We start from the raw sequence: 25,472 nt of genomic DNA, 5'->3' as shown, positions 1-25,472 counted from the left end.
TGACGTCATCCATAGTTGAATATGTATACAGGGTCCTACTTAGCTTCCAATTAACAAAATTGAGGTAAACTGTAATCTGTGGGTGCCATAGACTCAGCATACGAAGTCTCAGAAAATTTCATCGAGCCAATGTCACGTAAATACTGAAAATACATCGTTGAATCTCTTACGTCACGCGCGGAATCTACGGCGCGAAATTCAAAAATGAAATTTCAACCTTGATTTTCTCCGCTAATAATGAGCTTATGAATGTGACACTTACGACCTTAGAGTTCTCGTAGTGCTGTTTATCAATCTAAAACAACTTTTTGTCTCTCTTTAGTGTCCTTTTAAATCAAGCTGTGAGCCTAATTGAGTCCACCCGAGTTATGTTTTGGTGAGTTTGAGCCTGAGTAACCCAGATGAGAGGAATTCTAGCGACTCTTGGTTCAAGTGAGTGTAGTTGAGGAAACCATTGGTTCGAGGGAGTATAGTTGAGGAAAAATTAGGTGTGTCTGACTCCGAGTGAGCTTCAAGCGGCAGATATATTTCTTAAGAAAGCCCGAGCGAGCTCAAGCTCCTTCTTGCCCATCTATGGTCACGCTTACTCATCTTAACGATTAGCACCACTCGCATGTGCTCTCAACTATATATAGCAGCCAATTTTACACACATGGCTGCTCATTCATATTTTAACGCATTTGTATTTTTACGCCAGCTCATCATTTATTGATCTGAGGTGTGTTACGGAAAGAGGTGCGTCGACCTCCCCACCATATCCCACGGTCTTTCCGCTAAACGTTCATAATAAAGCATCTCGTTCACTCGTGTCTCTCTCTAAATATGCCCTTACTAAACTGCAACAACTGACAACTTGTGTTTCAAAGTACAATATCAAAAGACCATACGTAACACACTTATTGTGTGAGATATTGGCGTTATAGCGCATTGGAACCATGATCGAGAAAGCAAAGTGTACTCTGATGCACTCATGAGTCTGTTAATTTAGACTCGAATCGAGCCTGAAGTCTGTGTGCAGTCCGCCTGAGTATTATAGTAAAAGCTCGTTAATTCAAATTTCACGGTACTGGCAAAAAGGTCAGAATTAACTGTACTTCCAGTTATCGAGACTATCGAGAGAACAATAGGGAAGTTTATATCACACTAACGCCTTTGTATTTCCTTGATGAATACGCAAATGCAAAAGGAGGGTGTAAAAGCCGCAATGATCGTCATTCGCGAATTCGTTCATAATGCAACCACGCCTCGAGTGCCCCCTTTATTATGTCTAGAAGTGCTGGAAACCTGTTTCTTATTGCGGACTGCCTCCAAAAACAACACCACGTGCTCGGGCCGTAACCGCATCACCGAAAAAATGGTAGGCGCAATATGTCCGAGTGGTTGACGTGCTTCGTTTAAAATTGAAATCGGAACGAGCTTGTTGCAGCCAATGAAGCGTTTGCTCGCCAACCACGTGATTTTGGTACGGTGGGGGGCGGTGACCTATAGCCTTTTTAAAGACCTGCGTTGTCATTTTTTCTTGCGTTATAGTTCTCATTTCCGTCTCTCGCCGTCTAACATTGGCCGTGCTTCATGCTTGGCACGTTCCGACGATCGTCCGAATCAACCCGGATGCGGCCACGTGTGACACAATTAACAACAATTCTGTGTCATAAAGATTACGTCGCTCACCAGGATCAAAGAAACACGTAGGAGTTATCAGATTTCAAGTTAGGGGTGGTCGAATTAACAAGACTTCATTGTACTTTAGTGAAATTGAACCCTAATGAGTCTAGCTGAGCAATATTGTCCCGGGTGTTAGTCCGAATGAGCTCTAAGCGCAAAATATCTTAAGTGAGCCTAAGTGATCTCTGTATACAATTTTACTAACCTATGGCAACGATTTTTTTATTCTCATACTTCGAAGGTTGTCATATTGAAGGTAGCGATTATACACACTGTCTTTTGAAATATACGTCCAATTCCAGACGTCCGGGTAGCAGTTCACAACGCGTCACTACAGGATCCCAGCCACACTGGCGATTGACCGAATATCGACGGTCGATCCAGTCGAGTAGGTCGCTTCTACCGAGCGTTCGTGCTGCAACGTGCCGGGAAGGGGATGTAGCTTCGTGGGGAACCGAACTCCATCACCCACGCTGGTGAACACCGGAAGCATCCACAGCCACATGCGCTTACCAAACACCTGTACAAAGTTTTGACGGTAGCCAACGTCGAACGAGTCGTCGGGCTCCCGAAAAATAACCGCACGCATCTGTTCCAGTGTGGTCTCATTTCTGAACACCATGCACGCGTGGTGCCACAGGAAGGCGCCGAGTACGAGCACTACCGAGGTCCCGACGACCGCTAGGAAAGTAAGCTGAAAGGTGGTCGACGTCATGTGCGCCTTCAGCCACATATCGATCACGTGTTTTCCCATGGTGGAGACGCCGAAGATTGACAAGACTACCGCATAGAACAGCGTGAGCAGGAAGAACTTGTAGGTGTTAAAGCAGACGCAGTTGTTGAACCAAGGACAGTGGTGGTCCATCTTCGGGATGCACCTGTGGAGATAAGCATAGAAACTTAAGACTTGAAACTCTTGTTCTTATGACACATATAACAGTATGTGCCATCATTTCAGAGGTAGTTGAGCTGACAAGAGTAGTATTGGTGATGGTCATTACCGAACTTCTATTTAGCCTTCAGTTCAAGAAATTCGCCTTAAGTGGGTGGTGCTATCAAATTTCGAGGCTATAACAAACCTGTTGTGACCTTCCTCTGCATGCAAGGACTCTCCACATGAACAGTCGGGCACAGCAAACGTATAGCATTTATTTTAATCTACTCTCAGGTGTATATACCCAAATGCTCGTTCCCCCGATGAAAACTTATCGCTAGCGCATCCAGCACTGACTAGCGCGTCCAACAAGGCCAGCGAAAGTTGTAGTGACGTAACGCCAGATTTGTAGTGATGCGACTGAGCGACCTCCGGACCTCGGCCACCTCAGCCACGTACGCACCGGCAAGGTATCGGTTGCTACACCGCTCGCGGCTGCAGCAGCTATATAGCATGGTAACTGTCGACGCATTTCCTTAGCTGTGCTTGCATGGCACACGCGTGCGTGAGCATACGATACTCAGCACAACGTGCGCCACAGCCTTGCGTAGCCACGCGACCAAGCAACCTACACTGCTACGTCACTGTTCGACTAGGTGCCCTGAAACCCAAACCGAAAGTTGTCCACATGAATAAAGCAGTATAAGTCATTCAGCGGGAATACGTGAATCTTGGTGCGTGTATCATGCTTGCTGGAGGTAAAAGAACACCTTACAGTAAAGAACACGCAAGTCACAAATTTTCTGGCACCACTCCTTCAAGGCAAGTCTACGAAAATTGTTGAATGGCATCAAGCACAAACGCACTGTCCAGTGTATTGAAACGTACTGCAGCAATTAAATGAGCGGACGGATATTTGTTTCGTAAAACACGCCAATATTCAATGAGTGACGCACACTGTAAGTGTACTTTATAAGGTTCCTTTCAGCTGTGGCCACTTCAACGTTGGACCGAGTGGCGTTGCAATAACCAGAGAATATTGAAAAACAAGAGATTGTTAACCAGAGGCTCATCTTCTAGTCAGTCTTTACACTGTCAATGTTGTAAGTGCATGACAATGTTCAGTGAATTCGCAGAATTTTGTACATTTATGAATGAAGAAACGTGCCTGATGATTGAGGCATGGCTTATTGATAACAATGGTAGCGCATGCGTAAGCGAAACGTCGTTTCACATGCACAAAGATCTAATCAAAGACTTTGACAGTTATCTTCCACGCTGACCCCCACGTGTACCCGATTCGTAGGCTCGCATAGTGCATGGGCATATAAGTTGCCGAGCCTCCTTTCTTTTTCGTCGTCGCCTGCACCTTCAGTTCTTAGTAGGCATTTGTGGTGTCCTGAGTGACTTTATTCTTGGGTTCGTATTTGCACGCCCTGCCTTTTCAGATTGAAAACGTACCGACTAAGTAAGCTCGATGTTATTCTAAGCTTTATTTCTAGTGTTATGAGCCGCTTTCTACGTTCGCTTACTTATCCGAAAAACCCTGATCCTATGGCTTCTTTAATTGCTCTTAGGTTGCTTCGTGCTAGAAAATTTTCTTGGTTTTATGAGAATAGTGTCTGGCCGGCTAAATTTCAACTTTTGTGCGGCCTTTTGCGACCATCCACGGGACATGCCAGGAGAACTTTGCGCTATATTGTTTGAGCCTAGTAAGATTTGTTGCGCCTAATATTGTTGCGCCTATATTGTTTGCGCCTAGTAAGATTTTATCAGGAATGTCTCAAAGTTCGTTGCTTTGCTGCACGTGACGGTCACCGCCAGAAGCAGCTGTACGCCTACTGCACGAGGGTAGCTAACCAGCATACGGAATTCCTATGGAGGGCAAAACTTCTAGATTTTCAAGCATGTACGAGGAACATTTTCTACTGTTTCTCCACAAAATAACCTGCTAGTCCTCGGATGAGCTGTCCTAGTTGATAGTGCAAGCACTAGCTTTAGGCCCAAGACATTGTTTTAGACCTAACCTCAGAATAATACACGTATCAAGTTTGCCGCGCACTTATACTAGACTAGTTCCCAAAAATGCGACCTTGTTTGCACGCCTTTTCAAATGGAATACGTATAACTTGCTCAGTTCTGTTATTTTAGGCATATAACTTTTCATTGAAAGCATGCACGTATCCTCGTTCATTTCGCCGCTGTGCTCCACTAAAGCCGTTTATCGATTGGCGTCGATGCTCACTCGTTCAGATTTTAAAACTGAGTGATTGTGCGAACGTTCACTTAATATGTGGGCTTTCGAATGAGCTAACAGCAATATGGGATGCTTTCTGCCTGCCGCTTCTGCGTTGGAAAATGAAATTTGCTGGACACTCTCGCTAATTCATTGATATGTGGGATTTAACGTCCCAAAACCCCCATATGATTATGAGAGACGCCGTAGTGGAGGGCTCCGGAAATTTCGACCACCTGGGGTACTTTAACGTGCACCCAAATCTGAGCACACGGGCCTACAACATTTCCGCCTCCATCGGAAATGCAGCCGCCGCCGGGATTCGAACCCGCGACCTGCGGGTCAGCAGCCGAGTACCTTAGCCACTAGACCACCGCGGCGGGGCAGGGTACTCTCGCTGTTGGTGTGCTTGGGAACAAAAGTGCTGCGTGTCACCGATTTGGCGTTAAGGCCACCGGTTGCCTGTGCTAACCTTTCTTTTTCAGTTGCGACAGTACCTTCGTATCCGTCTACGCATGTGAAGAGACGCTCAAAGAAGACATGCCTGATCCCTCTCTTTAGGAATCAGTATGACACGAAAGTAAAACGTGTCCTTGCAGTGCTATAGTTGAGCACTCATTTTGCATTGTTTAGCCAAAAGAGCAAAAAAAATGCTACAGCAACAAACTTCAATGTCATGCGAAGAACTACAAACAACTCGAAACTTGCAGCGCGCACCTCAAGCAGACAGCACGCACGAAATGAGCCTACACAGGATGAGCGCGGACAAACAATTGTCACAGCTCGACACTCGAAGCACGCTGCTGAAACAGAGAGACATGAAGTGAACGCATATTTATTGACAAGACGGGTGGGGATACCCGTCACCATAGAGTTTCTTAATATACACTACAGGGAACTCTGGCGCTAGTGTCTATGGGAGCTGCAACACACGGCGCTTCAGCGAGCATGGCAATGATGGGTAGTACACACATTTCTCTAATATTCGTACTTCTGGCTTGCTTTTGGCTCCAAGTGTGTTCGTGTGGCTTGGAGCTGTTTTTTCATGAAAACACAAATTAGCAAATGTTCACCGTTTGCGCTTCACAACCTTATTCGTTTAGGCTTACCATTTTGAATCAAGTCACTAAGTTCAAAAGGGTTTGTTCTTTATTTCAAAACAAAACCGTAACCAGCAATAAACGAAGCCGCAAGTACGATTCGCCGCCCGTAAGTACGAAGACTAGGCAAATGTGTGTACTACCCATCATTACCATGGTCGTTGAACGATCGCAGCGCCAGAGTGCCATCTAGTTAATCTTGGGAAACTCTATGCCCGTCACAACACGTATACTTCTTCGTGTTTGAGTAGTTTGCTCCTTTCGGAACTGCAACTTCAAAGCAAACTTGCGCTGGAAGCCCAAGGAGTAGAAAACGCCCGAATCCCGAGGTAAGCGTTCGTGCGACAGAGCCATCACGTTAGCCAACATCTACACGCCCTTTGACTATGCCATGAGAAGGCACGCACGCAAAGCAACACGCGCGTTGGCGCGGCATGACGACCAGTGCAGCGCGCGCGCCCAACGTGTGCCCGTTGGGCCATCTACCAACTGGTAACGGAAACGCGCTGAAATTGCTGAGCTTTGAGGACCACCAGCGGTGCATTGTGTATATATATGGCTTGCCGTTAGGTGGTCGGATAAAGTTCGTTTTGTGGCGGCTTAGTAATTAGCGTCGCGCGCTGAGAAGCGCGAGGTCACTGTATCGACGTCCTGTTGCAGAATATTTTAACGCAATAGCGTTAAAGAGCTCGTGTCGCAGAAAACCCACCGCCGGACTCGGCCCCGTTGGTTGTGAGCGAAAAATCATCTGTGCGTCTGTGACCAGAAATAAAGCTACCGAGATAGCCGCGGGAGGTCGCTAGACGCGCATTCGAAAAAAAAAAGTGCTCAAGGTCACGAGGCATGGTAGTTTTTTTGCCCTGCCACCCCTCCCTACTTAGCTTCGAGCGCTTTCGTCGGGAGGAGAGCAGAGATAATGCGATTGCAGCATGCGACAAACCTTTGTAACTCCACTTGCGCTGGACAGATTCTTAAAATTTTTGCGGTGTTGAATTCGTAAGACAATAGGCTGTTCTAGTGAATTCATTCCATGGTTACATGAAAACGTGTTTCAGAGCCATTTTAACGCATTTTGTTCGACAGGTGTCACGACAAAAATAAGACCATTCGGTGATAATAGCACGCGCTGGTCCAATCTACTGAGTGCGTGTTTGTGTGCGTGCGTGTGTAACAAAACGTAGAAATAAGTATGCACTTAGTGGTTGAAGGGTGCACTAGGGGCCAGATTTCGATATCGCGTTCAACTCTTAAAGGCGAAGCTTAAGGGTTCTTCCATTTTTCTTCTCGTTTTATCTTTGCAGTCTGCAAGAGTATTTTTTCAACATCATATTCATGACAGAAATGCATCAGCGGAGCCATGTGTACCCTGGCACAAAACACTTTCGTGTTAAAACAAACACGCATTCACGCGACAACGTCAGTGTCTTCCTTAAAATGCCTTTGACTGTCCTCTAAAGGGCCCTTAAACCACTCCGAGTTCAAAGACATGACAGAGTGGTTTCTTCTTGCCTTCAATACCCCTACTACTGGATCTATTTCCTTCTGAACGTATGTTTCTTCAGTAAGCACATAGAAAATGCCGGCATTATGCGGTGAGCTTATCAGAATTACACGCCCTTCGGCTGCATGGTGTTATCTCCATTCGCACAGTTCTAAACGCACAAAACGAAGCGAAATCAGTTGATCACGCGCAATACTCGTGGGTGACAAATCACAACAGGCGTGCGACTGCACGGAGAAGTAGGGTAGAAGACAATTCACAACCACTAAGCACCATATGTGAAGCAATCCAGAGCTTATTGCCCGACTATGGGACGTAAACATTCTCTCGTCGCGAGTTGTGCCAAAAAAAGATGGGGAAGCTCTAGTAGATCATAACGCACTCGTTCTTAGTATTTTCGAAAATTATTCAGGCGCGTGTTAAAATGGCCCTGGAACACTTTCCCAAGTATTCATCGAATGGGTGCAATAAGGAAGTGTATACGAACAAAGTTGCAGTGATGCACCGCACACCTCAACCTCTCTTCTTTCCTTCTTTCATACTAGTTAGCGCGTTGGAAGCTATGCGAGGAGGGGGAGGGGGGGTTGATAAGGGCAAGACGCCTTAGTGGGCGCGCGGAATCGCCTTGATAACTTTTTTCCTCTTCGAACACACGGCTTAAGTTCAGCCGGATGCCCCGCCGTGGTGGTCTAGTGGCTAAGGTACTCGGCTGCTGACTCGCAGGTCGCGGGATCGAATCCCTGCCGCGGCGGCTGCATTTCCGATGGAGGTGGAAATGTTGTAGGCCCGTGTGCTCAGATTTGGGTGCACGTTAAATAACCCAAGGGGATCGAAATTTCGAGAACCCTCCACTACGGCGTCTCTCATAATCATATGGTGGTTTTGGGACGTTAAACCCCACATATCAATCAATCAATCAATGAATCAATCAATCAATCAATCATTACATTCAGCGGGATCACGCGCGCGTCCACGTAGGCATTTCACAGCACCCCGCTGAGGCTCAGGTTAATTATGCATCTCGCGATGCTCAAATTGGCCAATGGCCGTGAACTCGGGCTTATGGCGTGCTCATTTGAACATATGGCGCCATTTGTTGGGAGCAGTGAAAGCAACTTTCAGTTCACTTGGAGAAATAATTGTAATTTCCAGGTCATGCGCTGCGGTATAATTTTCGTCACGTGTTCTAAGAAGCCTCCACTGCCAACCGGCAGCTTTTTCGGACCATGTTCATGAAGTGTTTCAGGGCCCCTTGCTTGTTCTTACGCATGCGTGTGGCTGTACTACCTTCGACAGATGGAGCAGTGGTGGCAGCGGTCGGGCTTGATGAGGCAACAGTCTTCGCAGAATCGCACGCATCCATCGGTGCCGAGGGTGAGCACGCCGCGCTCGCTGGCCATCCCGTCGAGCAGCCTTCGGCGAGTTCGCTCGTTCTGACAGTTCTCCAACGCCTGCTGCTCGCCTGTGGTCAGCCGGTAGAGTGGCGGTACGGGTGCAATGGACGCCGCCGTCGTCTGCACGTAAGACCTGTGCATTTTGAACGCTTTGAAGAGGTAGGGCGAAAAGAGCCATTCCGGACATTGTCGCATTAGGTGAAGCGTTTTGTACTGAGTATGCGAAGCCGGAAGCCCCATATGCCTCACTAAACACTAAAGGTGACAGTTAACGGCGGAGTCAACTCGAGTCATGCAGAAGATCAAATGATAACGTCATCCCGCGACATCGCCATGACGTCGTAGAAAGCCAAGATTTGCGGCGTCATCATGGCATAATTGTAACGTCAAAATATGACGCTGTCACATGACATCATTGCTAGATTATAAGCGGACCAGTCCCAAAGTCCGCTATGCGTAGAAAGGTTGTAATGTCCCCGATTCCAGAAGTAGTGCGATATAATAGGCCCAGAAAGATCTCGAGGGAGAGGTGATTACAGTATTTACTGAGAAAAAAAGAAAAAGTAGATAGCTGTCGGGTTATGTTGCTTTTGGCATTCATAAAAGAACTTGAGAGTTTTCAGAGCAAGCTTGCTTTTAGCATTTTGGTTGTTAAAATACCTAAAATATGATCGTATTACGTGGACTCATTGGATTTTCTTGCGTGTGAATAAAAAGAAAGTTCTGCTGGCTCTGTTCACCGCTGTGTTATGCTACCTTCATTGTTCTGAACGTCACAACTATTCGCAAAAAAGGTACAAAGAGTCAATTATATGCACGAATTACACCAGTTGTACTTATTGAGCAATGCTTTCCTTAAAATATGGCGTCATGACACCGAGCCATCTGAAGCCAAACTTTCTCAAAATCGAGAAACTACCGACAATTCTCACGCTTGTGTAATGACCACACTCGCCTCTCTAGCACGTTCACTTCGTGAGCCAACAACTGCACGTTTTCGCTGCATTTGAAAGTACAGAATATGACTTACACGAACGCCAGCTTCAACAGCGTTCAAGATAGTGCTGCAAGTTAAAGGGATATAAACGGAACTCACCCCCGTGTTCTAGAACTTCCCTTCACTCAACGCTTCACCTTCATTTGACAAAGCCGATGGAATCGCCATCTCTTGGCATAGAAAGTAACTGCATATTACTAATAGTCTGCTGCGATTCTTAAGGAGAGCGGCATCACTTTCAGCCAAGTGGTGGCGCAGTGCTCAACTTTGTTAAATGAAAGGCGAAAGTCGAGTGCAGGAGTGTTTGTGAAAACGGGGGTGGAATTCGTTGCTCAGCGTCTTCCATTCCTATCGGGTGGTGGCGTTAGTTACTTCAATAAATCGCAGCGTAATTATTGACAGCCCTCATCTTATTACTTGTTTCAAAGTGGGTGCTATTTGTGAAACGCAGAACTGCGCCAGACGGCGCAAGCTCAGCTTTAGTGGCATTCACGTAATTGAGAATTATTGTTTGTCATTTGTATCAACATCATATTTGTCTTCGGAATGCTATCAAATTAATGCTGCTTGAAAGTTTAACATGCTTTCATGCTTGCGTGGTCTCACGTCTGCTGCTAGAGGTGGCGGGGTCGCATGCGTGAGCTCATAATTTAGAATGACCGACCTTCACCCTTTACCCGAGAAACCACCCACCTTCACCTTTTACCCGAGTAACCACCAACCTTCACCTTACTCGGGACCTTCGCCTTTTACCCGAGTAACCACATTTCGTGGTTACTCGGGTAAAAGATGAATGTTCATCATTCTAATGAATATATATATGAATGTCTACATAAATTTCTATAAGAAATCAATATGAATGTCTATAGGACCTATACACATTCAGTTGATCATGATGAAACAACCGTCAATACGGAACAGTCATACCAACATTCCCAACTGGCAGTCATCCTAGGTGCTTAACTGCTGACCCAAGGGTCGCGAGTTCTATGCCGGTTGTGGCAGTCGCATTTCGATAGGGGCTGAATGGTAAAGGCCCATGCACTGTGCAATGTCATTGCACGGTAACGAACACCAGATTGTCAAAATTTCCGGTGCTTTCCACTATGGCGTCTCTCACATTACCAAATGGTGGTTTTGGAGCGTAGAACACCATATACTATTATTATTATTATTATTACAATACGTTTAAAAGACTACAAATAAGGCTCAATTGACTTTGGTTGGCGTGATTCTCTGTTGATTTTCACTAGAGTTGTCTGATAAAAAAATGAGCCTTTATCCTTTTCTCGTTCAAGGCTTAACGGTGCACTTCTATCGGCAATCAAGAAAGGATATTTACCAGAGGCAGAGAAATAGCAGCAGATGAAATCCACCTCCGAAAATGGTGGCCTTCAGGGCGCTGTCGTGGATCATAGATGCACAGAACAGCATAACGTAGGCGTAGTAGGCCCACGCGAAGAGCCCGCAGACAAGCACCACGGGAAGCCAGTTGAGCAGATACGACTTGCAGCTACGAGAACGTCTCAACCCGCGGCGCCGGCCCGGTCGCGTAGCCCAAAGCGATCGGCCAAAGACCGCAAGCATGTAGATTTTTCTTCTCCTTCTTCTTCAGTCCGAAGCTGCTCTAGAGAGAATCTTATTTTACCGGAACACATGCAGAACCGAAAAGGCATTAAGATCATCATAGTGTCGTCACAATCTCATTAAGGGCACGTCTACAAGCTTCATTCAAAAGGAGTAGGAGATGAATGCTAAAATTTCGCGTAACACTGAATTTGCGAATGTTCTTCGCGTTTTATCTGTAAATTTGTTTTGCCTATGTTCTGCAATGTTTTTCCTCTAATTACTTGCACACTATAGTGTCTTGAGTTGAATTTGGTAGTTAAAAATCTTAAGAAGTACTTAAGACAAAATTCTCATGATTTCTTATGCATTTGCCTAACACGAATGTATGTTGTTGTTGGTGGTGGTAATGTTGTCTTATTAACTGTGGCGCACACCCACTGTGAGGATTGGCAAATGTTTTAGGGGTTGTTTAAAATATTATGAAATTTTGCAGTAAGGAAGGTTTTAGAAAAGAAATCTCATAGATTACATAAAAAGGTATGGTGCTCAATCTAATGTATACAACTATATATATAAAAAGCTTTTTGATTTTTTTAGGAATAGATAATAAAAGAAAGCAATATCATGTTTTTGTTATACGTATATAACGATGTAGACACAATAGAATAAAAATACTGATTAGTTAATCAATCGATTGGTTTAATTATAGTACTCCTTTACAGCAACCAATATCTTCGCATTGGAAAACGAATGAACGTAGGGCGGGCAATATCCCTCTCTTCCTAGCAGATTCTGTTGGCCTTTTCCGAAAGATTTCAGCACCATATGTGGTTTTGCACTGCTTCAGAAATCGGAGAAATCGGAAGCATTCTGCATCTCAAATGGTTCTGCAAATGCCTCCGTGACCTTTGACCAAGGAATAATGTCTTATAATGACAGTATCACTGACGTCACGTGATGCCATATTATGACAACATCACCAATTTTCGTGACCTGTGACGCCACTCTGGTTTATATTACGTGATTGTATGAGGGCAATATTCGCATCACCATGTTTACGCCAAAGGTATATTTTCGCGTTTGATGAGGCATGCAAGACTTTCGCGTTCGTAACAGATGTAAAACCGCCCATTGGAGAACTTCTTTGGCCGACGCTCCAGAAACGTGCGCACGGGGCATGAGACACCCACTGTATTCACTTTAGGAGGGGGCCACGAAAACGTGCCCTATACCGAAAACGTGCCCTACTAGGGGGGCGGGCGCTTAGGGGAAACTCTGTGCAGGCTCTATGCACCTTTTCACAGGAAGGAAAAAAAAACACCGCCATGCTAAGCTGCGCGTGGGAGTACAAAAGCTAAGGGTGCAGTGTTGTCAGTGCATTCTTGAGGGGTCACGCCAATTTGCGCAGCCCAAGCAGGACAATGGTGGCGCCCAGGGAATCATTTTTGAAAAGGTGACTCTATAGTGGGTCAGATGGTTGGTTGGTTAGTTGTTCTTTCGAGACATGGCGCAATCCTCTACGGGGGATCGGCGATGAAACCAGGGGCACTTTAGGTTAGAGATAAACTTGTTTTACAAACCGCACTTATTAAAGAATGGATAGTTTCAAAATAAGCACATTAGTCAATGCAATAATTAAAAATAACAGAAAACAACGAAAAAGGAGACAAAACTCAACAAGCAATTAAGGCTGAAATTAAAGTGAATTTACGCTCAAGCTCAACATTCTATTCGTTTTATTTCTCTCGGAAAATCACGTGCGGCTTCGAAAAAATGTTCCTGGGGCTAAAGCCTGTTTCTGTCGTTCCGAAGGAAAGGACCACCGGAAGGGATGAATTCCTTTGAAACAAGAACGAGGCAGTGGAAGAAGACGATGACGATGCCCGCAGTGGTCGGCTACATGCGTCGTCGTAGTTCACTGTCGGGCTGGCTACCGGTCCTCCTAGTCCTGGCTGGATTCTGCTGGGCCTACTACGCCTACGTGCACGTCTTCTGCCCGGTCCTGGTAGCGGACCGCGCGGAACGTGTCTCACTGTCGGCATTCTTCCACCTGATCCTCCTCCTCGCCCTTTGGTCCTTTCTAAGGGTACGCCACGGCTTTGACAATTTTTGCGGAAATGAGATTGACTCGCGACGCCAGCAACCTTAGAGGAAGGCAGTCCAAGTTAACTTTCGCTGTTTTACGATTCAAAGTTTAATATTATTATGTGATATTTAGTCGCGAAAAACTGCGGAATAGCTTTCCGAAACGTTCCTCTCAACTCACGCGTACACATTCTGGCAAATAATTGCTGCTTTAGCCCACAAGATGCATAAAGTTTGATGAGTGGGAACAATATGGTCGTACGCCCATTCGTAGAAATAAGGTACAGTGTTCGGGTATGTAAACGCGAAAATTGAAAGCCCAATAATACATGGGCTTTTGTTTCCAGCGTCTACTGTTCTTAACACATCGGCGTAATTTCGACGCGCACACTTACGTTCAAGAAAACATTACTCAGGAGCAATAACAATTGCTAATATCAGTCATTATACTAAAGAAAGAATGTTATGCGCACAGAAATCCAGACGGATTTCTTGCAACTAAATCTTCCTATGGTGATGGTCCTCATCAGAAGTCCAAACACGGAGCTAACGTCTTTCTCAAGTGGTCTTTCCAACAACTAACTGAGCTCATTTTGCCACAAAGGTACGCGCCGCTGCTTTGAAACACCAAACTGGAACAAGTGTTTTGTCATCTAGAAAGTGGTTGCTATGGCAAAATAACGCAATAGACGCGACAGTGAAACGCACTGAACACAGCCCACAGTTGTGTCCCTTATGCTTTGCTGTCATATTTCACGCTGCTCTGCCATAATGTTGATCAACCAGTAGCCCCCCTATGGAACCCTTGGAAGCTCTCGTTCGGAAAAATCATTATCAATAATTTTCCTTGCAGCTTTGTTCAACAAATGGAGGGATGACAATTATTCCGCTTCCCGTATACTTCCTTCATAACCTGATACCAGCTTTCTCTCCCCCACGTGAGATCCAAACATTCTCATTCATTGGAACAATGTGTTTACTGTGCAGGCGGTCACTGCGTCCATCCCACCCGTACCATCGCTATACTACGTGAACGCAGCGAATCGGAGGATGATAGCGGACTGCAAGACGTACGAGGAGCGAAGAGAGATACTGGAGGCATTGGGATCCAGCAGAGGCATTCTGACGCGCGCGGCCGATGGAAGCGTACGCTACTGCGAACAGTGTGGACTCATCAAACCCGATCGTTGCCACCACTGCTCCTGTTGCCGGAGGTACGTGCCACGCATCCGTCACGATTTCGTTCTCTTGAGGCACAATATAGATGGTCTTTTATGGGCCAAACGTTAGGCCTCACTGCATTTCCTTAACTGACGTAAACATGAACTCTAATGTCGATACAGGTCGTGTAAATAACGCATGCCAAGACATGTAATATCTAAATAAGGTCAAGCTACATAGTTTTTGCGCAGGAGTTTTTGTCACAGTCTGGAGATTGTTGCTTGTTTAGAAATAAACTTTGAAATGGCAGTACATAAAGCTGTATTAAATACAAAAAAATTTGGTCGGCCCGTAGGCGCCTGAAACATGAATTTGGAAGCTCTGTGCTCGGCGCCTTCAAATTGAACATGTATGGGCTTGTGATCCACTTTGAATTCATTCTTTACTAATAATTTTGCAGATAATTGGACATATCAGCACGTCATTTTTATACTGTCACCACTATTCTTCGATGAAAGCCTCTTGGCGCCGTTCTCCCCCCAATCTCCAGCCTCCTTATTTTTTGCTATTTTTATGGCCCATACACTATACTAACTGCATCGCGTGGCATTAAGCAAGCGTCACTGCCGGATCGCAGATGCATCTTGAAGATGGATCACCACTGTCCATGGCTCAACAACTGCGTGGCCTTTGGAACGTACAAGTTTTTCCTGCTCACGCTGTTCTACGTGGTGATACTGGCCTCGTACACCTTCGTGACTGTCTCTTCGTACGCCTTGGACACGGCGACAGCGATGGGACTTTCAACGGGCGTCATGGTACACACCGGGTTTCTAGTGTTGGCCGGCACCGCACTCATGGTTCTTATCGGCGGCTTCTTCGGCGTTCATGTGCGCATCTTGTGCCGCAACGAGACGACACTGGAAGCGTTGCGCCCGTTCGTATTCGTCGAAGCGCCTGACTCGTTCGACCTCGGCATTCGCATCAACATTATCGAGGTATATATTGTTGTGGTGTCAGGGTTACGTTATAAATGGGGTGAATTTTCTAACCTGACAGTCATATACGTAACGAAACAGCAAGAGTTCATTCACAAGTGACCTGATGAGCCATTTTCCCTGGGTCCAGAGCCACTTTTCTCGCTTGGTATTGTAACGGGGAGTATTTAAGAACTTAACAACGGTTGGGCTAACACTGCACAGTGTGCAAGGATGTAGGACAACAAGGCAGTCCAGACACGGCCCCACAACAACATCGTCGTCTTCATTCCTTCTGCGTCATTTCTGCACCCGTGTCTGAGGTACCTTTCTATACCCGTGACATTACCCCGGGCGGCAAAGCACCGTGCGGGTGCCTGCAGTTGTTAGACGGACGGGTCACTGTGATAGGGCTTCAGGCGAGAAACATGCACAATGTCACTTCTGGATGTAACAGTGAAGTTCGTAGTAGGAGAAATTTCATAGGTGACAGGTGTGACTTGGCGCAAAACTCTGTAAGGCACAACGTATTGCGATAAAGGTTTCTCGCACAGGCCGACACGACGGGATGGCAGCCGCAGTTGCATGAGAGAGCCCGGAGAAAATTCGACATCCATATGTCAACTGTCGTAGAGCGACTTTTGTGCTCTCTGGGACGATGAGAACCTGGCGCGGGCTACTGTACGTGCGATCAGAGCACGGGAGATGGCATCTTGTGCGTACGAAGTGGTGGACGGAAGGTCATGCGCGAGCAGGGTAACGAAAGGTAGTAAGGGATCACGGCCAAAGAAAAGATAAAATGGTGAGTAGCCGGCAGTTTCATTACTCGAACGGTTGTAGGGGAATGTCACGAACGGAAGGGCAGTGTCACAATCGGTGTGGTCGTCAGAAACATGCATAGCAAGCATGTCCGTCAGTGTGCGGTCGAGGCGTTTGGTAAGTCTGTTAGTCTGAGAATGGTAAGAAGACGTAGAGTTGTGCCGCGTAGAACAAGATCTAAGGAGGTCTTCAACCACACGATACAGGAAGCAGCGGCCACCGTCAGTGAGTAGGTGAGAAGGAGCACCATGCCGAAGGATGATGTCATAGAGTAGGAAATCTGCGACGTCCGTTGCGCAGCTGGTCGGTAGCGCTCGAGTAATTGCATACCGAGTGGCATAATCCGTAGCTACTGCTATCCATTTGTTTCCGTTGCCGATGTTGGGAAGGGACCTAACAAATCCAAACACACACAATGAAACGGCTCGGCTGGGACATCAATAGGTTGAAGGTGACAGGCAGGGAGAGACGTAGGCTACTTCCGACGCTGGCACAGGTCACACGCTGCAATGTAGCGGCGGACAGTACGATAACGGCCCTTCCAGAATACCCGTCGGCGGACGCGGTCATAGATTCTGGAGAGACCTAAATTCCCGGCAGTTGGGGCGTTGTGAAGTTCTTGCAAGATGTCCTTGTGCAGATGACGTGGGATTACGAGCAAACGTTCCGCGCCATCGAGCTGAAAATTGCGTTGGTACAAAACGTTGTCTTGAAGAAAAAATAGGCTCAGTGAAGGATATTTATGACCGGGTTGAAAACGGTCAATCATCAATAGCAGCGATGGATCTCGGCGTTGTACGTCGGCTATTTGCAGAAAATCTGTTATGGCTAAGATGTTGGCATCAGATTCCAACTCAGAGGAATTGGGTGGATCAACAGGGTGTAGAGATAAGCAGTCTGCATCGCTGTGAAGCTTGCCAGACTTGTACACTACAGACAACGTGTACTCCTGCAATCGCAATGCACATCGCCTGAGTCTTCCGGTAGGATGCTTCAGGGTTGACAGCCAGCAGAGCGCATGGTGGTCTGTGATGACTGGGAACGTTCGTCCATATAGGTACGGACGAAATTTTGCGATAGCCCAGATGAGAGCCAGGCACTCTCGCTCAGTAGTTGAATAGTTCCTTTCCGACTGAGAAAGTAGGCGGTTAGCGTACGCTATGACACGGTTTGTGCCGTTCTGCATTTGTGCGAGTATTGTCCCTATGCCATGGCCACTTGCGTCGGTGCTAAGCTCTGTTCGAGCGGCTGGGTCAAAATGAGCCAACACAGGTGGTGATGTGAGCGCAGAAATCAACGATGCAAAGGAATGTCCTTCGTCTTCACGCCAGGAAAAAGCCACGTTCTTTTTGAGGAGATCCGTGAGGGGCTGAGCAATTGTCGCGAAGTTGCTGACAAAACGGCGTAAATATGAACAGAGTCCCAAAAAGCTGCGGACTTCTTGCGTGGAATGTGTGACTGGAACCTCACGCACAGCGCGGAATTCATCAGGGTCGGGTCGTACACGAGTAGCGTCAACAAGGTGGCCAAGTAGCTTTATCTGACGGCACCCAAAGGTGCACTTAGACGTGTTAAGCTGGAGGTCAGCACAGTGAAAAACGTCAAGAATGGCCGACATACGTGGAAGATGGCTTTCAAAGGTTGGCGAGAAAACGATGACATCGTCTAGATAGCACAGGCACGTCGACCATTTAAAACCACGAAGGACCGAGTCCTTCATGCGTTCCAAAGTTGCTGGCACATTGCACAACCCGAAAGGCATGACTTTAAATTGATGAAGCCCGTCGGGTGTTATGAATGCCGTCTTCTTGCGGTCGCGGTCATCGACTGAAATTTGCCAATATCCAGATTCTAGGTCCAGGAAGACAAATACTTGGCACAATGAAGACAGTCAAGCGCATCATCAGTTCGATGTAGAGGATAGACATCCTTCTTGGTTATACGATTGAGATGGCGATAGTCAACTCAGAACCACCAGGTGTTGTCCTTCTTTTCAACAAGCACAACACGTAATGCCCAAGGACTGGTTGAAGGCTCCATGACATCTTGGTCGAGCATTTTCTCTATCTCCTTCTGGATTATTTGGCGCTTTGAATGAGACACACAGTAAGGACGCTTATGAAGGGGACTGGCGCCGCTAGTGTCAATTCGATGGGCTACGACGCCCGTGCGGCCCAAGGAACGGTCGTCGATATCAAAAATGTCAAAAGTGAGAAAATAGAAGACCACGGAGCGCTTCAACTTGGGACGCTGACAGGTCGTTTGATATCATTTGGTCTAGGAAAGCTCTATTCTGTGCAGCTGCAACAGGTTCGGCTATGGTCTTGATGTCAGGAGGGAGAGATGAAATTGTGCATTGCTCGAGAGTGGAGAGTTCTGCTAAGGCAATACCTTGAGAAATGACCTGGGTGGTCACGGAGAAGTTGAAGACAGGGAGAAGCGTCATGCGGCCGCTAATCCTCACTATATATGAGGAAGCATGAAGTTCCGGGAAAGGGTCAGGTCAATGAGTGGAGCTGCCAAATAGTCGCCATCAGGAACAGGTGGGAATGGCAACATTGAAAGGTACACTTTGGCCTGAGGCGGTAATCATAGACACTCCACTGACCGTAGCCGTGTGCGAGCTGCAGGAGGGACATCAAAGTACAAAGGCAACTCTACCTGTAAAGTGCCGGCTGAACAATCGATGAGGGCTGAATGCGCGGTCAAGAAGTCAATGCCGAGAATCACGTCATGTGGGCAAGCGTCTAGAACAGCGAAGAGGGCTGGGCTGAAGTGTGAAGGCCGGCAACAGTGACGCGAGCAGTGGACGTACCGAGAACTGATGTTCGGCTGCCGTCGGCTGCTCGCACAGTCGAAGACATGGCAGGGGTAAGAACTTTTTCAGGCGGAATGGAAGACGTGAACCCATAATGGATATGAGGGCACCAGTGTCTATTAGAGCTGTAACGGTCAGGCCATCGATAAGAACACCAAGTAAATTTCGTCTGGAATCAGTGGTCGGTAGAGGTTTTTCAGTCCGAGTTGTGAATGCAGCGCCACCTCCAGGAGCTGCATCTGTTCGTTTCCCGAGAACTGCTCAGAATACGCCGGTCACATGGAGCGATGGCTTTGATAGGAGCGTGGCTGGCGACTCTGAGGTGACGGTGAGTGGCTGGACCGGGTTCTCTGGGCACCGACATCGGTGTAGGATGTTTCGGAGCGTAGCGTAGACCGGCTAGGTGGAAGGTCCTGAAGGTGGTCATTGGCAAAACGAGGTGGCGAATACTGCCCACGATCCTGTTTGTGGTCGTCTAGAAAACGTTGCCGGAAAGACCATCTGTTGCGGCAGTGGCGGGAAATGTGGCCAATGCGATGGCAAGAGAAGCACATCGGTCGATCATCTGTATGCGCCACTCAAATGGATTTCGGTAGCGTGATGAGAACCGTGGGACCGACGCGACAGCAGCAACAAGTGGGGCCACGTGGTAGTGAGCGTTAGGATTTATGGGCTGCGGTGTGTGGCTGAACTTTTGGGGAACTAAGACGCCCACGTTGGCAAACGTTTGTCGCACAACAGTATGAATAACAGATATTGGGGCCAAGTTGTCAGACACAGGAGGTTGATACGTGGAAGGAGCCATGGCTTCCAGCTCCTGGCGGACAATTCTTGTGATGTTTGGAGGATTCACGAATGAACGTGGTGCCACAGGATCCTCGCGGGAAGAAGTCGCAGCGGTGTTCGGCAGTCGGGAAAAACGTTGAGTGATTATCCTGCTTTTGGTTTGTTCGAACCGCCGACATTCACTGACAATTGAGGAAATGGTGGTGCAGTTCTTGCATATCAGAATGTAGAAGGCATCGTCGGCTATGCCCTTCACATTACTGACCTTGTCTAGCTTGGTAATGTCTTCGTCGGCCTTCCGACACAAGACGAGCACGTCTTGGATATAGGTGACGTACGACTCAGTTGAAGATTGAACTCGTGACGCGAGTTCCTGCCTGGCTGCCATTTGTCGAGCAACTGACCGGCTGAACAAGTCACGGAGCTTCTGCTTGCACACGTCCCAACAACTCGTCAGGTCTTCCTCGTGCGTCTCGTACCAGGCGCGTGCAGTACCTCGCGGGTAAAAAATTATGTTGGCCAGCATAAGCTTCTCATCTTACCTGTATTGCTTACTGACGTGCTCGTATAAGGCGAGCCACTCGTCAACGTCAGTTGTGTCGGTGCCGCAAAATGTACCTGGATCGAGTAGATGGGAAGGGCTCACAGGTGACGGAGCAGGCGTAGACTGAACGGACGGCACACTGCCTTCAGGCATCGTGCCTGGACGAAGCTGACGTCTGATACGGAGATCCAGAGTCGGAATGTTATTCACCACCTCCAACAAAAATATGTAACGGAAAGTGTTTAATTGGTTAAGGCTAGTTGGGCTAAAACTGCACACAGTGTGCGAGGATGCAGGACAACAGGACAGTCCAGACATGGCCCCACAACAACATCGTCGTCTTAATTCCTTCTGCGTCATTTCTGCACCCGTGCCTGAGGTACCTTTCTGTACCCGTGACAGTATCATCGTTGAAACACTTAAATTTGCTCCTCCTTCCTGATAGGAGCCAATCACATGCAAGTCACCACCCACCAAGACGCCAGCCGACAACCTGTTAGTGTCGTAGATGATATGTTGCACTTGTTCATGTATCTATCAGTCCATGACAATTACATCGGGTCATGCCATGTGAACGAGAGACAGAACCAGTTCCTTCACCTTTTTCTTGTAGGACAGTAAATGGTTTATGGAGATCTGGTCCATACACATGAGCCCGGACAACACCATAGCCTCTCAAGCAACCCACAGTTGCTCAATGTGAAGTCAGCGCCTGCCTTGGCGTCACCCCACTGTTCCTCCGACCGTCACCCTTCACCCTCCTCTCCCCTTTGTTGGTGCTCCTGGTTGCGGAAGGCCTGTTTTTGCGAAAGAACTGTCAGAGCATCCCGAGTCATGTAGAAATTCTCCACCAGCTAACCCCTATCGGCGAAGTGTCGCAGTGGCAGCCATGTGCTAAGAAGCGTCACTGGTCGTCAATCTTCACACAGGATAGTAGCTCCTCGAAAGTTTTCTCTCAGCATGCGCCTGCAGCCGACAAGTAACGGGCGTCAAGTAATCGAAAAATAGACTAAGGACAATTTCACAATATTAGAACTTCATATTAGTCCTAACCGAGGACTAGTTCTCTCTGCTTTACTCTTTCTCGAAGCTTACGAACACGTACCCGGAATCTTCTAACGTTTTGAACTTCGATTAGCTGGAATTAACCTAACTTAGGCCCTCTACATCCTTAGAAAGGGAGTCGTATGGCTTTTTTTTCTTCTGTGGGTCTTTACCAAAGAGGATTTCGGAAAGTGTCATATCTTTTGGTGCTCACTTGGCACGTCTATGACTGTTACCTATAAGGGATACGAAAACTTTCTTAGGACATCGCTTAACTCCTGCAGCAGAGTCATGGGACCCAAAGTGAAGTCTAAGCATTTAGTCAGTCACATACGGGGCAGGTACAGATTTCGCAGATAAGCAAAGTCATGTCTTTTTTCTTAAAGTGATTTGACATTGTTTTGCATTCCATGGTTTTCAGGTTTTCGGCTCCAACGTCTACCTATGGCCTTTCCCCGTGCACAGCACCCCAGGGGATGGCGTGTGCTTCGCCACGAAGCTCCATCCAGACCCGCAAACAGCTATCCTGCCGCCAATGCGGCAACGCGCGCGGCAGGTGACACTCAGTCTCTCCGGCCGAGACCTTCCTGTCGTTTCACCACCCGTGGAGACTGCCTTTGGGGATCTCACACCCTCGCCTGCCACCGCCGCTCGTCACACCTCGACCACGACTAGTCACGGGGAACCTGGAATGGTGACCACCCGAACGGAGGGGGACGCGTACGACACTGCCGTGGAGACCAAAGGACTTTCACCATCGTCGACGTTGGAGCCGTACCGGCCCGGGTTGACGGTGTCAGGCGTGAGCGGTGGTGGTACCGCGGTTGTGCCGGTAACGCGGGCCTCTGGACTGATATCGACCGTTGGCATGCGTTTGCCGTAGCAGCGCTTAGCGGCGACGCCCGGTCGAGGGTCGTCCGTAGTCGTCTCTCGGCCGGCGCTCCAAGACGTCCTTTGTGTCCGTCCAAGCACGCTAGGATGTATATAAAGTTCAATGTATTACCATAATAAACCTGTCACCAGATAAGGCACGTTGGTACTGTTCCTACATCTGCCGAGAGTTTGCGTTCATTCATTGCATTTTAAAAGCGTTGTCGAACACGTCAAAGCGCCAAGAGGTTACCGCTTGGAAATGCTGAGTTTTTTGAGAACGACGCATCAAAGAGTAGTTTTGCGCCTTATGTTAGTTAGTATTACTATTCCGACTTTTATTAATGATTGGGTGATTTACATCTGTGTAATTTGGTGCAGACTTCCACATGCCTAAAGATGTACATGTAATAAAGGAAGAGCAGTCCTTTCACTACATAACGCCAGCTTCATCTACCGAGCTGGATGAAAGAGTAATACAAAAACTAAAATTGGGGGCCCTCATGCTTCAACTTTAAGAGTTGAGCACGATAGCGATATCCTATATCTAGTGCGTATTTTAATCACTCAGTGCAAATCATTTATTGTGCATAAGGGGGCAGATTCAACTACTCAACATTGGTCAACTAAAATTCCGAGAAATGAAAACGTGCCCCAAAAAATGCAGACAAGACACAAGCCACGGCAAAATAATGTACGCTTATTGAATCATAAACTGCAGAGGTGCATGAGCAGAACTCGGATGGAACTGTCTGTACCTTTCTGCACTTTTGGCTGAATTTCTGGTCTTCTCTGTGCTGCATGCTCCACAGCTTCACTTGTCATCAATATTCACAGATGAGAATAGCCATCGCATTTTCATCCATAGCATTTTTAGTTCTCGTACAACGCCACTTTTTCACTGACGAGCAACGCCGTCACAGGTGAAACCGACACAACACGGACGCCCTGCACCGGAACTCCTGCGACATTCTATAAAACTTCATCCTATTAAAATAATGCAAACCGCTGGCACGAAGCAAAGCTGGCATAATTTCACACTCAACGTCGTTCATAAGAGAAGTGACCAACCATAAAGCAAGCCATTTTTCAAACATAGGCGTGAATGCTACACAAAATATGCTTACGTAACAGCTGTAAGTGAAGAAAAGTCTGACCATATTTCATCAATATCAAATTTTGAATCTAGTGCTCTTTACGTACTAAACTTTTTTTCAAAAAAGTTCTGAAAGGTCGAAGGCGAACCATGCAAATAAAGCACATATTATTGTATTATAGCGCGCAAAGGTATTATTTTACTGGTGGACGTTGTATTACGTCTGACGTAACTGAAATAGACCGTAATGAGTCCAGGCTCGTTGCTTGAATGAAACCACTGAGAGCCACTGAGTGGCTTTTGTCATCGACTGCTGAGTAGCGGTACACAAAAGGCATTGAAATGTCAACGGAAGGCAATGGAGTGAAACAAAGCGGGCCCCATCGGAAGCGCACTGGATTTCCGTTCCAGTAATCAGAAGAGTGGGTACTTTGTGTGCGCGAGTGCGTCGGGGAAAAGCCCTTATCGTATAAGGCTTTCATTCATTCCATTACTGGCTTGGCTGGAAGATAGTGTTTCTCTGCTAGCAATAGGGCTAATTAGGCAGATCAATTTCAGCGTTGTTGTAATCAGTTTTAATGGGGTGCTTTAAGAGGCTGCATTTCCTTTATTTCTCGCTTTACTTTTCTCCTTTTACTGTTTTTGTCGTGGTTGAAAGGTGCGTTTTAGTTACGCAGGTTTGAGGCCAAACGTTTTTGTGTGCGGGTTATTTTGTTGTTTTTTTTTGTTTTTGGGTCACTCACTTTGAGCGTGGTCGCATAAGCATTCACACAAAAAGAAAAAAAAAGGGGGGGGGCGGGATGTGGACCCCCCTTCCCAACTTACTCATTTCAAGGGGGCGCCAAGTCTCCTTTATGCTTTTGTTGGACCCCTGCAGAAGTTTAGGTTCGTGACGTCAATGGCGGTAAAGGGACACCGATGGTGCATTAAAAAAAAAGTATTTTCATGTAACCCCCCAAAGCCACGGAATTAAGGCAGGTCATCGTAAGAAGTGCGTAATCGTTGAATTGGCAACTGTACAGTAAAATTCTTTACAGCCAAAAGGGTGTAAAAAGGTGCTTTTTATGTAAAAACACTCTTTGCCACACCCTTAACACTTCTGCAACCATGGTTGCAGAAGAAAATGCGGCTATTACTGGAGTAAAGCGCAGGTGTCCCCTTGTGTGTGGATTGAAGTTTAGAGTAGCTGAATTATTTTCGAGGGTATTCCAATCGAAAGAAGTCTCGACAGTTGCTTAAAAGACGCTCGGCTCTTCGTGACATTATTGTCTCTCAGTTATCATTGACATTTTGTCCAACGAATAAAAACGACACCGTAAATATACACTTTCTATCGCTCGAAATAAGTGTCGTTCATAATTGCTTTTACATGTTCAGGCTTGTTTCGAAAGTATAGTTTCCAAGCCTAATCTTGAAATTATCTTCCCCCCTCATAAAAAATGCTGGTCTTATATACGTTTTTTCTACAAAGTAGCAATTTATGAGAGCCTGGTTTTCTGTTATGCAGTGTGCTTTTTTGTGTGTGCATTTGCTAAAAGGGTACCTGACAGTGTCAACTTGACGGCTGTCGTGTCATGCTTTTTAAAACATGCTCTTAAATAATGGAGTGACGTTCTCTCCATTTAGGGAGGAACGGCGATGTCCCCATATTCGTCTTTATATAGAGAAACGTTGCTCCCTTTGCCACGAAGAAACATGTTCCTCCCTATGAAAACAACATGGATGCCCTTAGGCGAAGCGAGTAGGCTTAGCAAATGCAACGATTCTCGACTGATAAGGAGTACACGGCACTGAAAGTTACAATAAACGGTCCCGCTGAGGTTGATATCGAACGAAATGATTATAAAAACAAGCAGACGAACCTGTGGCGATGAAAACATCGCGAAAGAGAACGACGGAGCAAGCAGGTTTCGTTCAGTCATCGAGGCGACGTTCA

At 46.9% G+C, this 25,472-nt stretch overlaps 2 protein-coding genes across 2 annotated transcripts; one reads left to right on the top strand and one right to left on the bottom strand.

Annotated features, from left to right (window-relative positions):
- Window positions 1–1,929: 1,929 nt before the first annotated feature.
- LOC119173891 (palmitoyltransferase ZDHHC20-B) lies at window positions 1,930–11,354 on the bottom strand. Its single transcript, XM_037424674.2, has 3 exons — window positions 11,110–11,354; window positions 8,664–8,903; window positions 1,930–2,543 (listed from the first exon to the last, which is right to left on the bottom strand). Exons 1-3 carry the CDS (start codon window positions 11,352–11,354, stop codon window positions 1,997–1,999), a joined length of 1,032 nt encoding a protein of 343 aa, XP_037280571.2. The 3' UTR covers window positions 1,930–1,996.
- LOC119173892 (palmitoyltransferase ZDHHC15) lies at window positions 8,651–22,601 on the top strand. The gene is made up of 5 exons (XM_037424675.2): window positions 8,651–8,896; window positions 13,149–13,422; window positions 14,409–14,635; window positions 15,220–15,580; window positions 21,992–22,601. The coding sequence occupies exons 1-5, from the start codon at window positions 8,874–8,876 to the stop codon at window positions 22,451–22,453; spliced, it is 1,347 nt and encodes a 448-aa protein (XP_037280572.2). The 5' UTR covers window positions 8,651–8,873; the 3' UTR covers window positions 22,454–22,601.
- The last annotated feature ends 2,871 nt before the right edge of the window (window positions 22,602–25,472 follow it).

Source organism: Rhipicephalus microplus, chromosome 5, assembly GCF_043290135.1.
Source record: "Rhipicephalus microplus isolate Deutch F79 chromosome 5, USDA_Rmic, whole genome shotgun sequence".
In the NCBI taxonomy this organism is placed as follows: Eukaryota; Metazoa; Arthropoda; class Arachnida; order Ixodida; family Ixodidae; genus Rhipicephalus; species Rhipicephalus microplus.
The sequence above is the reverse complement of the archived record's forward strand: the minus strand, read 5'-3'. Positions and strand labels throughout refer to the sequence as shown.

What these genes read in the sequence shown, in the direction of transcription:
- LOC119173892 (XM_037424675.2), top strand. Translation starts at nt 8,874, where the DNA reads ATGGACGCCGCCGTCGTCTGCAC. An exon ending in CCCTTTGGTCCTTTCTAAGG is followed by an intron (nt 13,423 to 14,408) that starts GTACGCCACGGC and finishes TTTACTGTGCAG; the next exon opens with GCGGTCACTGCGTCCATCCC. An exon ending in TTCGCATCAACATTATCGAG is followed by an intron (nt 15,581 to 21,991) that starts GTATATATTGTT and finishes CATGGTTTTCAG; the next exon opens with GTTTTCGGCTCCAACGTCTA.
- LOC119173891 (XM_037424674.2), bottom strand. Translation starts at nt 11,354, where the DNA reads ATGCTTGCGGTCTTTGGCCGATCGCTTTGGGCTACGCGACCGGGCCGG. An exon ending in CTGCTATTTCTCTGCCTCTG is followed by an intron (nt 8,904 to 11,109) that starts GTAAATATCCTT and finishes CAAAATGCACAG; the next exon opens with GTCTTACGTGCAGACGACGG. An exon ending in CACTGCTCCATCTGTCGAAG is followed by an intron (nt 2,544 to 8,663) that starts GTAGTACAGCCA and finishes TTATCTCCACAG; the next exon opens with GTGCATCCCGAAGATGGACC.